The 13835-nt window shown below is 53.3% G+C and overlaps 5 protein-coding genes across 5 annotated transcripts; 2 read left to right on the top strand and 3 right to left on the bottom strand.

Moving 5' to 3' along the window:
* Nucleotides 1–1689: 1689 nt before the first annotated feature.
* BJX67DRAFT_382005 (uncharacterized protein) lies at nt 1690–3783 on the bottom strand (the record flags this gene model as incomplete). Its single annotated transcript, XM_071033133.1, has 1 exon — nt 1690–3783. The coding sequence occupies one exon, from the start codon at nt 3781–3783 to the stop codon at nt 1690–1692; it is 2094 nt and encodes a 697-aa protein (XP_070885167.1).
* Nucleotides 3784–6050: 2267 nt separating this feature from the next.
* Nucleotides 6051–7445, bottom strand: BJX67DRAFT_141515 (NAD(P)-binding protein). The gene is made up of 6 exons (XM_071024658.1): nt 7303–7445; nt 7175–7245; nt 6906–7117; nt 6762–6843; nt 6420–6711; nt 6051–6369 (listed from the first exon to the last, which is right to left on the bottom strand). Exons 1-6 carry the CDS (start codon nt 7334–7336, stop codon nt 6107–6109), a joined length of 954 nt encoding a protein of 317 aa, XP_070885166.1. The 5' UTR covers nt 7337–7445; the 3' UTR covers nt 6051–6106.
* Nucleotides 7446–8373, top strand: BJX67DRAFT_141491 (uncharacterized protein). Its single transcript, XM_071024657.1, has one exon. The coding sequence runs from the start codon at nt 7556–7558 to the stop codon at nt 8120–8122; it is 567 nt and encodes a 188-aa protein (XP_070885165.1). The 5' UTR covers nt 7446–7555; the 3' UTR covers nt 8123–8373.
* A 251-nt stretch (nt 8374–8624) lies between these two features.
* BJX67DRAFT_382002 (uncharacterized protein) lies at nt 8625–9324 on the bottom strand (the record flags this gene model as incomplete). The annotated part of the gene is made up of 4 exons (XM_071033132.1): nt 8625–8716; nt 8772–8846; nt 9010–9236; nt 9302–9324. The coding sequence occupies 4 exons, from the start codon at nt 9322–9324 to the stop codon at nt 8625–8627; spliced, it is 417 nt and encodes a 138-aa protein (XP_070885164.1).
* Nucleotides 9325–9604: 280 nt separating this feature from the next.
* On the top strand, nt 9605–13823 carry BJX67DRAFT_141474 (putative PHD finger domain protein). The gene is made up of 2 exons (XM_071024656.1): nt 9605–12350; nt 12403–13823. Exons 1-2 carry the CDS (start codon nt 9868–9870, stop codon nt 13475–13477), a joined length of 3558 nt encoding a protein of 1185 aa, XP_070885163.1. The 5' UTR covers nt 9605–9867; the 3' UTR covers nt 13478–13823.
* Nucleotides 13824–13835: the final 12 nt, after the last annotated feature.

Below are 13835 nucleotides of genomic sequence, written 5' to 3'. Positions count from 1 at the left end.
TTGAGCCAATAGGACTGATGGGGGCCAACATGGGGGAACTCTTGCGCCAATCGTCGACATCCAAATATCCCGGATGTGGAGCACACCTTTGGAAATCTCATTTTGTCCGGCTGCAACTTCACACCCCTCGCCGAGGACACTGTTCGCTGTGCATGGATGCAGACTTCTTCCCTCTCTCCATTTAATTAGCCGTTGAAGCGGAAAATCTGCTCTGGATTCGTGTCATTTTGATCAACAACGGGGTCTTTCAGCGGCAATGCCACCGCTTGACGAAAACGGCTTCGATCGCGAAGTGTTGCCGAGGCAGCTGCTCGTCCAGCGGCTCTCGCGGCCCTTGCAGCGCTTCGGGACTTCAAGTCGGTTTGAAGGGATATCGCGACCCGTCCAAGAATTATTCCCAACCCGCATGCTGAATCTTTCGTGCAGGATCTCACGCAGCAGGGACCCACTTTTGCCCGTTTCTTGGCCGATGACATGGGAGGAACGGCAACCTTCGAATACTTCAGCTCCTCTGTACACTCTGATCAGGTACTCTGCGGTGAGATGTTGGTTTCCTTAAGCGGGAGAAAAGCCATGTGGCTTCCTGCTTCTCTTCTGGTCCTCACCCTCAGTAGTCTTTCGAGAGTCGAAGTAAGACTCGTATTGTGACCGGCGCCCTTCGCCTTGGGGGACGGTTGTCGAGGGTTCGTACAGAGAACAGGGGATGTGACCATCCCCCTCCGATTCGGATGTAATAATGCTCCAAACTTGACAACCAGCCTCAGTCCCTATAAGGCTATCCAGCAGACTTTTAATCCCGGGTCGAGGAGGATCCTAGAAAGGCTGGCCTTCGGAATACAATCAGTGGATAACCACCACCAACAGGACCAACGCCATGAAGATCATCGAGACATTCTACCAAGGCAAGAAGAAAAGGAAGATGTCAGATTCAACTAACTAGAGAAGCCACAAAAGGCTACTGAGTAATAAAGCCTAAACCTGACGGATCGCGGGGAGACCCCCCAAAAGCTGAATCTTGCGATGTATGAGGCATGGTGGAACAGGATGTTTTATGTGTGTACCTGGTGCCATTTTGCGTACATGTCCGCCGTACCTGGCAATAGCCATCGCCATTGGTTAACCGAAACAAGAGCTAGCAGCCTTCGAGGGTGTGACAGGATCAGGGAGGCAGCCGTTGGTGTTGTGGCGATTCATGCACAGTGAGTGCATTGCTGTGCTGCTTGATTCGAACTGATGAAGAGGGCGTGGTGCAGAGCGAGCGTGGGAATCAGGGTCGGGTCATGGAGTTGAGAGTGTTGGGTCTCTAACTACTGGCTACGTAGGGATATTTATACCCCTGAGAAGGCTTTGGAAAGGCTTCATGTTCACCTGAAAAAGGAAGGAGAGAGGGAAGAACTCACCGGCGGTCATTCACCGGTCGACATTGATGAGGGAAGACTCGGCAGCTTCCAATGTTGAATCTGATGTGCGTCGGGCCACATACTATAGTTGATATATCCACATCTCTGTGTCACTATTCTATCGCTGATATCTTCAGTTCTTACTAAATGGGTCTGTATACCGTGTCACAATACTCGGTCCACAACGAGAAGTCTTGAGATCTCGCAGATAATAACCCCCTCCGTAGCTATAATACAGCTACTTTCAGTATACAAGCTTTAGCTGAATTGACTTAGATTTGATGGGACCTCAGAGTTCCCAGCCTCCTCCACGGAAAAGGCTATCAAAGAGGGCTATATCAATGCCCTGAAGTTCCCAGTTATCATCCAATCCCGGCACCGGTGGTGGAACGGGCAGTTGCAAAGACGTGTTGCCGGGATGTACGAGCGGGTTGGCCGCCTGAGCGGTTGGGGTGTGATCCGAATTTGTGGACGCCTTGGTTTTATCATTAAATTGGGGATTGTCAGTTGTATTGGGCGTCGATGGCGCTGCGAGGCCTGCCTCCAGCTGTGACGCAGTCCTTGAAATGGGGCGACGCTCGAAGTTAATGGTTCCGAAATACGGAATGCGGATAAGGAGTCCTTTGTCGCCATGCACCACATTGCCATCATATTCGCCTTCGTCGCCGCGGGACGAGCTCGTCCCGTATATAGCGCCGTGCGCAGTGTTGGCTTCTATCGCGAGGAGATCCCGGATGATACGGGTGAGCTTCGTGGCAATCTGGTCCGTGCCATTTGAGTCGACCATGGATTCGAAGATCTCCAAAGTTCGCTCCATCATGCCTCGATTGCTGGGCCGGCTATGGGCAAGGAAGTTGAGTACAGTGCCAGGTTTATTCGAGCTCTGGTCAAGAGAGTTTATATGTGCGAGGCACATCACAGTAGAAGCAACGAAGGCGAGGAAATCAGTGCCACGGCAATAGAATTTCGTCGGGTTTGATGTGCGGAAAGTGATAAAGCGCGATAGGATCTCGCAACTAGAATTTACTGCTGTGATCTTGAGCTGGTCGTACCGGCCGTCTGAGGAAGAGCGGAACATGTAGGGTAGATACAGGCGTATTAGTAGATGATGGTGTGTAAAGTGGTTCATGATCCGTATCGTATCGCTCACGAGCTCGGCGTCATCAACAAACCTAGGGACTAGCCACCATGTCGCTGGCATCTCAGCCGCTGCGTCCTGCAGTAAGCAGTCAATCTCCTGTGTTATGGAATGGTCGTCCAGCTCAGCGTCTGTGCGCGATAGGATGCGCCCCGCAACAGCGCAGTGGATACGCTCCAAGCGAGTTACAGGGTGGCTCCCTTCTGCTAAATTGGCGCTTGCGAAGCGAGACTGGAGCGAAGTCTGTGGTAAGCCCAGCATCAGCGCGAGATAGCGGTCCATCTGGACAAGGCGAAAGCAGATCAACTCGGGATTAAATGTTTCGCGAGTCTCCGGTTCTATAATTTTCAAAGAAGGCGAGCAGATGCCACGATGGAGAGCCATCATCTGTGCGACGGCAGTCGCCCGAGACAGTGCCATCCAGGCCAGGTGCAGGTTCCCGGTGTAGTTATGGTACATCGCCTCCATCATGATGCACTCAATGCCCTCAACGGAGCCGGTGAATTCGTCGTTGGTCGTCACGAGCCTGATGGCCCGATCGACAACCCGGGACATAATCTCGCGATATGAGGTTGCAGGGCTACCGAGAGCCCGGATCGAAGACAGGACAACGCCCTGTAGGAACATCCCGAGCAGGAGAAGCTTACGAGCAATCAGCACGGGATGGGATCCCGGCGGTGGTAATCGCAGCATCTCTTGCAGAGACGGCGGATCCCGGGGGTTGGAATATGGTATGCACATTGCCAAGTAGAGAGGAGTTGAATGGCCGACAGGGAGGCTGCAGATGGTATTGAGCTCGGCCTGGCTAGGCCATACTGCAATGAGATCGCGGGAGAGTCTGTCGTATTTGTCTCTCTGGCGGTCTGGTACCTGTGAAGCGCGCGGTCCTGGACTACTCGCTGTTAATGTCTCCTGAGCCTCTTTTCTGGCTAACGGCGTCGGCTTGGGAGTAGCCTCCAACGGACGCTCGACGGGAGCATTGTGAACCAACGGCTCAATAAGCGCCTCCACGCGGCTAAGACGAGCCTCTACATGACTCGGACCGTCGTTCGGGGTCGCCAGTCTTCTGTCAGGGAGCTCCTGGCTAATGCATGCAGTGCCACGGCGCCTGCAGTTGTTGCAAGTGGCGCGCTCCGCCGAAGCGAAGATGCACCGAACTTTGCGTCTCTTGCATTCCCAGCAACTCTGGGTGCCTTTACGGACTTTTCTGCGCCCAGCCTCTGGGCCGACTTCAAGACTCGACATGGCTCCTCAGTTTGAATCTGACCACGATACACTGAGTCGAGATGGACAAGGAGGGAAGAAGTTCGGCCGAATGCTCGGTGATTCCTGTAAGTTAGTCAGCCGTTCAAGTCTGTGCTCAACATAAGTGTATGATCCCCAACGGAGAATTGGAACTTTGTTCTTTTTTAACGCTCATATTGCAAGTTGAATTCTTCCCTCTGCCTCCACCGGATTTCGTTTAGATAGACGCGATTTTGGTGGCATCGTGGATGCTTATGCTTGAAGTTCAACCCTCTGAACAAAGCGACCAGACTGGCCAAGACATGAGTCATGTGATCTGGTATACCCCTGGCATCGCCTGCCGCCCGATTTCGATACTCACCGACACAGACGTCAATTTTGAAGTCCCCGTAACTGGTTTAATATGGCTTCAATTGAGCAGGCGCTGGCGGCGATAGAGTTGCTGGGACCTGGAGAATCGATCAACTATGCAAAAATTGCGAAACAATTCAATGTGGACCGTTCAACGCTGTCGAGGCGCCACCGCGGAGTCCAACACTCGAAAGACGCCCAGTATGAAAGCCAGCGAAATCTCAACCACCAGCAGGCTAAGGAGCTTATAGGTACAATAAATGAGCTAATCAAGCGAGGCCTCTATCCCTCGCACGAGATGCTGCGAAATCTTGCAGAGGAGGTCACTGGAACGAAGCCCGGGAAACACTGGCCTTCGCGCTTTTTAAATCGGCATTCGAAAGACCTTGTTTCTGACTATAGAACTGCGGTTAATGCTACACGCAAGCAGGCAGATTCTGCATCCGAATATGCTTTATACTTCGAGCATATGGACCGAAAAATCAAGGAATACGGCATCGAGGCAGAGAATATCTACAGCATGGATGAGAAAGGATTTCTCATAGGATCGCTTTCTAACGGCAAAAGGCTCTTCTCTAAACAACAGTATGAGAATAAGGGCCTAGGAAAAGGCATACAGAATGGGAATCGAGAGTGGATAACTACAGTTGCCTGCATTTGCGCGGACGGGACCTCGCTTTCGCCTGGTCTAATATATCAAGCAGTATCCGGCAATGTGGCAGACTCCTGGCAGCAAGACTTCAGCCCAGGCGATCACCATTGCTTTTTGGCTTCTTCAGCAAGTGGTTGGACCAACAACAAACTCGAGTTCGCATGGCTGCAGCATATCTTCGACCGCGAAACCAAGGCCAAAGCAAGAGGGTGCTGGAGGCTTCTCATTCTAGATGGCCACGGATTTCATTTTACAATGAAGTTTATAAACTTCTGCAATGCTAATAGGATCCTTCTGATGATCTATCCTCCTCATTTGACGCATTCCTTGCAGCCCCTTGAGGTCGGGATCTTTGGTCCTCTATCTATGGCCTATAGCACCGAGTTGGAAGCGTTTTTACGCATGCCTCAAGGCCAAGGCCATGTTACCAAGCGAGATTTCTTCCGCCTCTTCTGGCCCAGCTGGGAAAAGGTCTTGTCAAAAGACAACATCGAAAGCGCGTGGAGATCTGTGGGTATATGGCCGTGGAACCCGGAGATCGTTTTGACACGCTTCAGCAAGGAAGAGAACCAAAGGGCTCCATCTAGTCAACCCTCTCGCTCTATCCTCCAGGAAGAGGATTGGGAAAAGATTGAGAGGCATCTCAATCGTGTGGTCAGTGATATCTTCAACGAAAACACTGAAAATATGAATCTAACGATACACCACCTTTCTACGGAGAACACCTTGCTTGAACAACGCTGCCGAGACCTCGAGAATGCTCTCCAGAATGAACGGCGGAAGCGACAGCGGGAGACACGTCGTACTTTTGAATTACAGGCTCCCGAAGATGGTAGTGCAGTATCTAATTCACCGAAGATCCAGCAGGCCCGGGATCTTCAAACAAAAAACAAGCAAGCTACACAACTTGCTAAAGCCTCAAAAGAGCAAGAGAAGCAAATATTTGAAGAAGAGGAGCCACGCCTCCCGGCAGCGGATGTGAAACGAAAACAGAAGGAGGATTTCCTTGCCAAGGAGGCCGCTATACGGCTTCAAACGGACTTCAAGCAGGCTAAAAAAGGCAAGAAGAGGAAGCAAGATCTAGCTTCACGACCTGCAAATCAGCAAGACACTATTGCCCCGGATGCTGAAGTTGTTGTAGAGGCCCCTAGTATGGTAACTCGTCGAGGAAGGCAGATCAGGCTCCCACACCGGTTTAGGGACGCTTGAAATTTGTATGCAGACTCTTTAGGACCTCATGGTCATCGACGCTATATTTGTAATATAATCCAAGTATCTTCTGCTTTGCGCAAGGACAAACACATCGGAAGACGGGCGCTATCAAGCCCTCCCCTTCCACACTTCACTCAAAAACGCGTCTGCCTGCGTGAAGTGATAATCGGGCAACAGCTGATTCCACTCGTCCGAGACAGCAAAGGCGCCCGCTCCGATGGCTAGCGAAATGCCAGCGACGCCGAGCTTCGACAAGGCGTCAACCTGCTCCGGGGGAATAGAAGGATGATCGACCCTTGGGATCCACGATGTCACCCACGTCCCGGCTTTGAAGTCTTCTGCCTTGACTCGCTCGACCTTGAAAGGGGATCCTACGCACGTTAGCGCACGCAATGCACGGGAGGAGGTTGTTGGGGTGTACCGCGAATTTTCTCCCCCAGAGCGACCAGTTGCCCGACGCTGAGTGTGGTCCCTCGAATACCACTGGTGACAGGCCACTCGCCTTCATACTCGATGGCGCGGGTTATGACGCCCACAAGGTCCTGGACGGTGGTCAGGGTGATTTCGGCGTCGTCGCCAGCCTCGAGGAGAATGGTACGGCGGCCGTTGAAATCAAAAGGGGTTTCGAGTGGGTGGATGTGGTTGGACGTCTTGTAAGGGCGCGTAAGGTAGTTCGTGAACAGGCCTGGCTGGAAGAGAGCGTACTCGAAGACCTACCGCTAGGCTGAGTTCTGGGTGTGCCAGGTGAATTGATTCAACTGACCTTCTTGTCCTTGTTCAGCTCCGCAAGGTAGCGCCGGATTTCAGCCTTATATCCGTACCAGGGTAAGTTTTCAAGTGAAGAACTGGAGAGATACGGTCAGTGGTTGAGAGCATACTGCCAGCGCCATGGACGGGGGAAACACACGAAGCCCATTCACTCGGCGCAAAGCGCTTCACACCGGCCCGGACGGCGGCGGTGATGAGGCGCTTCTGGACCGGGCTGTCGGGATTGTCCTGTTCGATCACGAAGGAGAGGACGGTGTGCACGCCTTGCAGGACCTGCGTCAGCTGCTCAATGCTGTCGTAGTCGGCCTTGATCCAAGTAATGCCTCGGGTGGGCCGTTCGGTGGGGATGTCCTAGACAGTCGGTCGGCCACAGGTACAGCAGGGGTGTTGAATCCAGAGGTAGCGAACCTTTCGAGACAATATCACGATCTCGTGCTTGCCCGTGGCAACGAGGCCGTCGATGATCTCCGAAGCAACGTCTGGCGCAGTGTCAGCAAGGCGTAATGCACAGTGAATTATTGGACGTGCAAGCATACTGCCCGAGCCGCCAGCGACCGCAATTTTGACCATTTTTATTTTGATTCGGCAGATGTCTGTTTGGAAGTAAGATATGTCCTGTTCGTCAACCTGAGGAGCTCAAGGAGTTGGGTGGGACGTCAGACGATCTTATATAAACTGTTCAACCGAGATTTCGGCCGAACGCTCTGACGTTATACGAGCGTTGGGACCGAATTGCGGCGGAGAAACCGTTGGGACTGCTCAGGTGGTCTCTTACGTCGCTATCTCGGAATGAGGACAGCTCAGAAAGTGAACGCGTTGGTGACAATACATTATCATCCAGAAAGCCATCTAAAACCGACCTCAACCCGCGCTCAAGTAAAGAGCCAAATCCAAGAATGGCGTATCGATCATGACCAGAGCGCCCTGGGCCACCAGCACTTGTCGCCGCTTTACGGCGTGCCCCCCCCCCGGGACGCAGTTCTCGCCTGTCGTCAACGAAACGCTCGGCAGCGCCGCTGCCGTCCTCCCCGACCAGCGCAGAGACGCCGGCTCCAGAAGCACGGGATGGAGCAACGCGTGGTTCATCAACCAGTATGCGCCACTGTACCGGGGGCGGACGTCTGGGCGCAGATCGAGAAATGGGACAGCTTCTACCCGACGCGGAACTTCTGGAATATTGATGACGGGGCAACGTTCCAGATTGATGGCAATTTTGGCGTGACTAGTGGCGTGACGGAGGTATTGTTGCAGAGCCACTTGAGGCGTCCACCTTCTGCCGGCACTTTCAAGGAAGAGTGTTCCGACGGGCGAGGGGAGGCCGCAAGGTCAATGGGGAGTGGCAGGGAGGAAAGCTGAAGAGGGCGGTGATACGGTCTGTTCCCGGGAAGGAGTTGGAGAGGAGTTCGATGTGAATGGGGAGTTGTATCAGGGACTCTCTGAAGACACGGAAAGGGGGTGAGTATGTGGTCACCCTGGCGAGTTAGACAGACCGTCCATCTAGATTCTTGGTCGCCATTTTGCTTATGAATGTACATCCCCTGCTATTTCCAATAGGAGTGACATTTCTGAAGGCGTCCAGGAGACGTCCACTTCGTAGCTAACAGAGTCGTGGAGCTACCGTAGGCATAATGCCATGTGCCAGCTTCCCTATTCTCACCCAGCCAGTTTCGCAGGCAGCAGTCTATTTCAGACAATAGTTTTAGATGTCGCGGCTCCCAGTCGGCCAGCAACCGGCCAGAGTTTCTCCTCGAAGACCAAATTCTCATCGGTATCGTCCTCGAAGCCGGAGTCTGAGGTCTCACCCCTCACCCCTCACCCGGGCCGCTCCGTTCTCGTTCCTTCCTTCTCTCTCCCCGGATCAACCTCCCGCGACGGTTCCTCCTTGTCGTAGAGCGGAGACCTGTTTTCGGAGCTCAACGAAAAAGTCTTTCCCGTTGGCCATGGTGTTCGCTGTACACTCGTCAGTCGGCCCTGTGTTCGGCGGTTTGCACGCAGACGAGCATACGTTTCGAGCCCCAAGGGCCACCTGCACCCTTGCTTGAATCTTTGCCTTGAAGCTTGTAGAAGAAAGGTTTCGGCGCTAAAGTGTGGAGGAAGGGTCAGTCGCTCGTTCGAAGGCAATGCTGCGGGCGATACAGACGGCAAGGGCACAGGCGCATACCTCCCGGACCTGCAAGAAACAAAAGCTGCGCTTAGCAAAGGGTGATATACCACCACTGGAAGAAAGGAAAACGAGGCCATACCTTTCTTCAAAGCTGCCTTAGCCTCCGCGGCATTGAAACCTCCCACCGGAACGTGCGGCTCCTGATTTGGACCAGACAGCTGCTCCCGCGAATCCCCCCAGTTATTACTCGGTGTGGTCGCATTCTGTTGTCCTCCACGGGGCCCGCTGTGGGCGCTCATCGCTCTGGGGTTCGAGTGTCGCTGTCCGGATTGGCGGTTCTGCTCATACGTGCGGCTGCCGTGCCACCTGCACAAATCAGTTGCTGTGTTGGACGAATACTAGTAACGGTGATAAGTTGGGGAGACGGCTACCGGTCATCAGTGTGGCCACTCATGATGTAGAGCTAAGCTTTAGAGATCGATGAAGTCTGATGCACGAGATAGGGAATGGGACTACTCCCGCTGATAAGCAGTTGGCTGTCAACTGGCGCAAAGATGCAGCTTGGAGTCGAAGCTATGAACAGCTCGGATGGACTGCACGCTGTTTTGCCTTTGTTTGTAATGGAATTACCAGTCACGTCGAAAAATACGCGGAATGAAAATTTTAATGCCTCAGGCACGGAGAGCGCAGGTGATCTGCAGCTGAGACTCCAACCTCAACAAGCCGCGCAGGTTCAAGCCAACAATAGCTTCAGAAAACCCAGTCTCAATAGTACTTGATGGCTTTCTAGTTCCCTCATGACTGGCATTTACCATATATCCTATCTCATTCAGCCATGATTCACATTCCTTGGCAGCTGTACTTTGTTTTCCGTTGTTATTCACCATCTTGAGGTTAACGCCAATTCCACGCCGACAACTGCATGACAACCTGCGTATTCACAACTTAATCTGATAACAACCGCACTTCCCTGCGTTTCCCTTCCTTGTCCTCCAATATGGCGCCTTACTCGTCTCCCAAACACCGATCCTCCCCAGGGAACGCTCTGAAAAAGGGTCCCAAAGCCCCTCCTCTCCATGATTCCGCGAATTCGGAACCCGCCGTTGTCGAAGGGCCTCCTATTAAGAAACTAAAATACGTCCCTGGCGGCCCAGGCGGTGGAGGAAGATACATTGAAATTGAAGTTAGGGAAACTCTCAAGCCGAAACCGAAACCCAAGCCGAAACAGCCCAAATTGAGCCCCGTGAAGAGGCGAACTTCCTCTATCTCGCGCACTCGCCAGCACACGAAGGAAATGGATTCGCCCACACAACCAGTCCAACTACCTCCGCCGCCCCCACCAGGTCACACTCCGACGACACCGCCATCCACACGTTTGAGGAGGGAGAAGAGCCAAACCCGTGGGCGGTTCGGATCGTCTACAGCAGCGGCGCTCGCGTTACAACAAGGGGATGGGTACAAACCAAGAGAAGAAAGAGGCTGGGAGGAATTCCACCCCGAACTCGATATTGACGCGAGGTTTCCCGTGTTTCCTTCGGCAGAGGTGGACCAACCTCCTCCTTCGGCGCAACTCGCCAATATCCTGTCCCCAAATGGCCTCGAGAAGACCGACGAAAACGATCCTGTTGCCGAGCTTATTCGTGCTCATGCGAATCGCACCGCCCAAACGCCAGTCAAGCGACGACCAGGACGTCCTCCCCGCCGTCCGGAAGCGATCTTACATGCTCTCGGCGTCTTCACCCCCCAGCCCAAAGTCGTTCCCCCGCCTGGACCCAACCCACGCGAGAAGTTGACCCTTCCCAAACCCTCCTTCCGGCTAAAGGACCCTTTCACCTTCTATGATCAACCAGGCGTCGGTCAGCAGAATTACGTGGATCGGACTATGGCGAGCGTGGGATATCAGGAAAGCGACCTTTTCCTCCGTCACGATCGGAGTTTAATCCGAATGGCCGAGGGAGCCCAGGAAGACGACCTCGATATAGGGAATCCGGTTGTGGGGGAGGGAGAGGTCAATGCGGCAGTGGGTAGGGTTGAATACGACATGGACGAGCAGGACGAGAAATGGTTGGAAGAATATAATATGAAACGCCGAGAAGACCAGTTTGAGCCGATCAAACCAGCCGTCTTCGAAATTACCATGACGAAGATTGAAAAAGAATGGCACAGTCTAGAGAAACGCATCCCCAAACCAAACCCCAAGCCTCCACAAACACAACGCCCTCGGTCGAGCTCGGCTGCTGCAGTCAACGGCGAGACCACAGGTCCGGGGGAAGACCAGGATACCAAGTGCGCGATTTGCGATGATGGCGACTGTGAAAACGCCAACGCGATAGTGTTCTGTGACGGCTGTGATCTCGCAGTGCATCAAGAGTGTTATGGTGTTCCTTTCATCCCAGAGGGTCAATGGTTGTGTCGAAAATGCCAGCTAATCGGGAGAGGGTCCCCGAATTGCATATTTTGCCCCAACACTGAAGGTGCCTTCAAACAGACGACAAGCTCGAAATGGTCACATCTTCTCTGCGCGATCTGGATTCCCGAGGTCTCCATTGGCAATCCATCTCTGATGGAGCCCATCACGGACGTTGAGAAGGTACCGAGAAGCCGCTGGAAGCTTCAATGCTATATCTGCCGCCAAAGGATGGGTGCGTCGATTCAATGCAGCAATAAAAACTGTTTCGTCGCCTTCCACGTTACGTGCGCGCGAAGAGCACAACTCTACCTCAAAATGAAGACTGGTCATGGAAATCTCGCCGTCATGGACTCACACCTACTAAAAGCTTTCTGTGATAAACATGTGCCGCCGGACTGGCGCCGGGAACATGGGACGGATGCCGCAACAGCGGAAGCGGTTGAATATTACCGTAATACGATGCAGGGTCGACGGTGGGGTGACAGTCAAGCGGCGGCGCTCTCGCTCGAGCCTACCCACGCTCTTGGCGGCGATCATGAAGACGAAGACGGGCAGCGGACACATACACCACGCATCACTCTCACCGTCGGGGGAACCAAACGGAAGAGACTCAATACGCCTCGAACAATCTGGAAATTGCCGTCGGGGGCGCCTGTCATCCCTCAAGTGGTCCTCAACTCTGTCGTCGCTTCGCTTCAGCGTTTTGGTGTTCGTCAACGGAAACAATATGCCGAAGACGCATGCAAATATTGGACACTTAAAAGAGAAGCCAGACGAGGTGCCGCCCTTCTCAAACGTCTGCAATTGCAATTGGAAACATTTTCGTCCATGGAAATGACGAGGCGGGACTACGCTGCCATGGGAGGGACGGGGAGAAAACGACTACAAAGACGTATCGAATTCGGAGAACGGCTGTATCGTGACCTGGATCGGCTGCGGATACTGTGCGACGAAGTGAAGAAACGCGAAAGGGAAAAACTGAAGGACGCCGAAATTCTCCGCAGCATTGTGGATACCGTCTATTTCCCCATCTTCCCTCTACTTTGGCCAATCTTTGAAAAAGCTCAAGGGTGAGTATTGCTAGACTCGTTAACCTCGACTTCCCGGCTAATCGCATCCCAGGCTTGACAGCAAAGGTATTTTCAGACAAGGACTGGCCGCAGTTCGCACAAAGCTGGAGCAACGCTACTACCCCTCCGTGTCTACCTTCTCAGCTCACCTGGCAAGCGTTTTCACTTCTGAAATTGGAGTTAAGCCCGCTGGAGATACGGCTGAGCTTCAGATGCAAATCAGTGGGCGCGCGCCCGAGCTTAGCCTCGAGCAGCGTGAGAAACGTAAAATGGCGAAGAGGATTATCAAAGCTATTCAACCAGCTCTGGAGGACGCGATCCGTAAAGAGAGCGAACTGAACCGTCAGCCTTTCGAGCAGGAGCTGAAGGACTTGGATGTCATGCTTGAGAACAGCCTCTTGTCAGGCAGAGGGTCTGAGATTGATTCCGGCGAGCGCATTGGAGACGACTCTTTCGAGAAGATGGGAATGATGGAAGCGGCCGAGGGCGGTTCCCGTCAAGTGAAAGAGGATTTCAATCCCACCGCGAAACTAGAAACCCACGGTGAAGCTGTGGAGGAGTCGACCGAGACAATTGCTGCTAAATCAGACGAAGGGCGGCCTCCCGAAATGTCTCTAGGCCTCCAATCCGCCGCGACAGACGCTGCGGATGAGAGTACTCCAGCTCCACCAAACTCCAACGCCACTATCACGACATCTATCCAACCCACGAACGAAACTCAGCAAGAGATGGTCGTTGAAGCTACCGACCAGGTCGAAGAGCCGAGCCAACCGGTCCCCAACGAAGCAGCTGAAGCTTCGAACGTGCCGGCATCCCCTCCAAAATCCCAAGGTGATCAGTATTACCCATTGTCTCAGGGAGGTATTCAATGGTACATGCAACCATTTGATCCTAGGGGAACCACGATTCACGAAGAGCGATGGACAGGCCGCGAGGTCATGCGTGGGCTAAGCGAGGAATTGAGTGAGTTAGATGAGGACGAACTGAAAGACCTCGTGGCCGACGACGAGCTGGAGGAGGGTGCCCTCAGCGGCGATGTCTCTGCCAGCGGGGTGCCAGACATCTCAAACGGAGAGCACGATGCGAAAATCCATCGAACCCGGCGGCGATGGCGTGGCTTTAAGTAATGTGGGCTGAGTACCATTGCTTGACCAATTCCTGCTTTTTATTTCATGTATGTTTCCAAGGCGCTTGAAATTTCCAGGATTCCGGAGGCTAGGCGTTTCGATGCGAACTTTACACCCACGATGTCAGCCTTGTTGGTGCCCATTTAGAGTAATTTTAGCAGGTGGGAGCAGTGCGATAATGAATCACATTCCGCAATTCTCTTGCCTCGTCTGAAACAGGAGTACTAAGTGCGCCAGTCGGCTCCCACGACTTCCTCGTTGCAAGCAGGTTGCAGCTCGCTAAGCCTCGAATTTTCGGTCGCGCCCCACGAAAATGATTAGTAAGTGGCTTGGCGCTCATGTGACCCACAATCTGGCT

This window comes from Aspergillus lucknowensis (assembly GCF_044049455.1).
Source record: "Aspergillus lucknowensis strain CBS 449.75 chromosome Unknown BJX67scaffold_26, whole genome shotgun sequence".
Lineage (NCBI taxonomy): Eukaryota > Fungi > Ascomycota > Eurotiomycetes > Eurotiales > Aspergillaceae > Aspergillus > Aspergillus lucknowensis.
Note: the sequence above shows the minus strand (reverse complement) of the source record. Positions and strands in the feature narration are given on the sequence as shown.

Coding starts and splice junctions, on each gene's coding strand:
- BJX67DRAFT_141515 (XM_071024658.1), bottom strand. CDS start 7,336: ATGGTCAAAATTGCGGTCGCTGGCGGCTCGGGCA. Junction 7,246..7,302: donor GGTCGCTGGCGGCTCGGGCA/GTATGCTTGCAC, acceptor ACACTGCGCCAG/ACGTTGCTTCGGAGATCATC. Junction 7,118..7,174: donor TCGTGATATTGTCTCGAAAG/GTTCGCTACCTC, acceptor CCGACTGTCTAG/GACATCCCCACCGAACGGCC.
- BJX67DRAFT_141474 (XM_071024656.1), top strand. CDS start 9,868: ATGGCGCCTTACTCGTCTCCCAAACACCGATCCTCCCCAGGGAACGCT. Junction 12,351..12,402: donor ATCTTTGAAAAAGCTCAAGG/GTGAGTATTGCT, acceptor ATCGCATCCCAG/GCTTGACAGCAAAGGTATTT.
- BJX67DRAFT_141491 (XM_071024657.1), top strand. CDS start 7,556: ATGAGGACAGCTCAGAAAGTGAACGCGTTGGTGACAATACATTATCAT.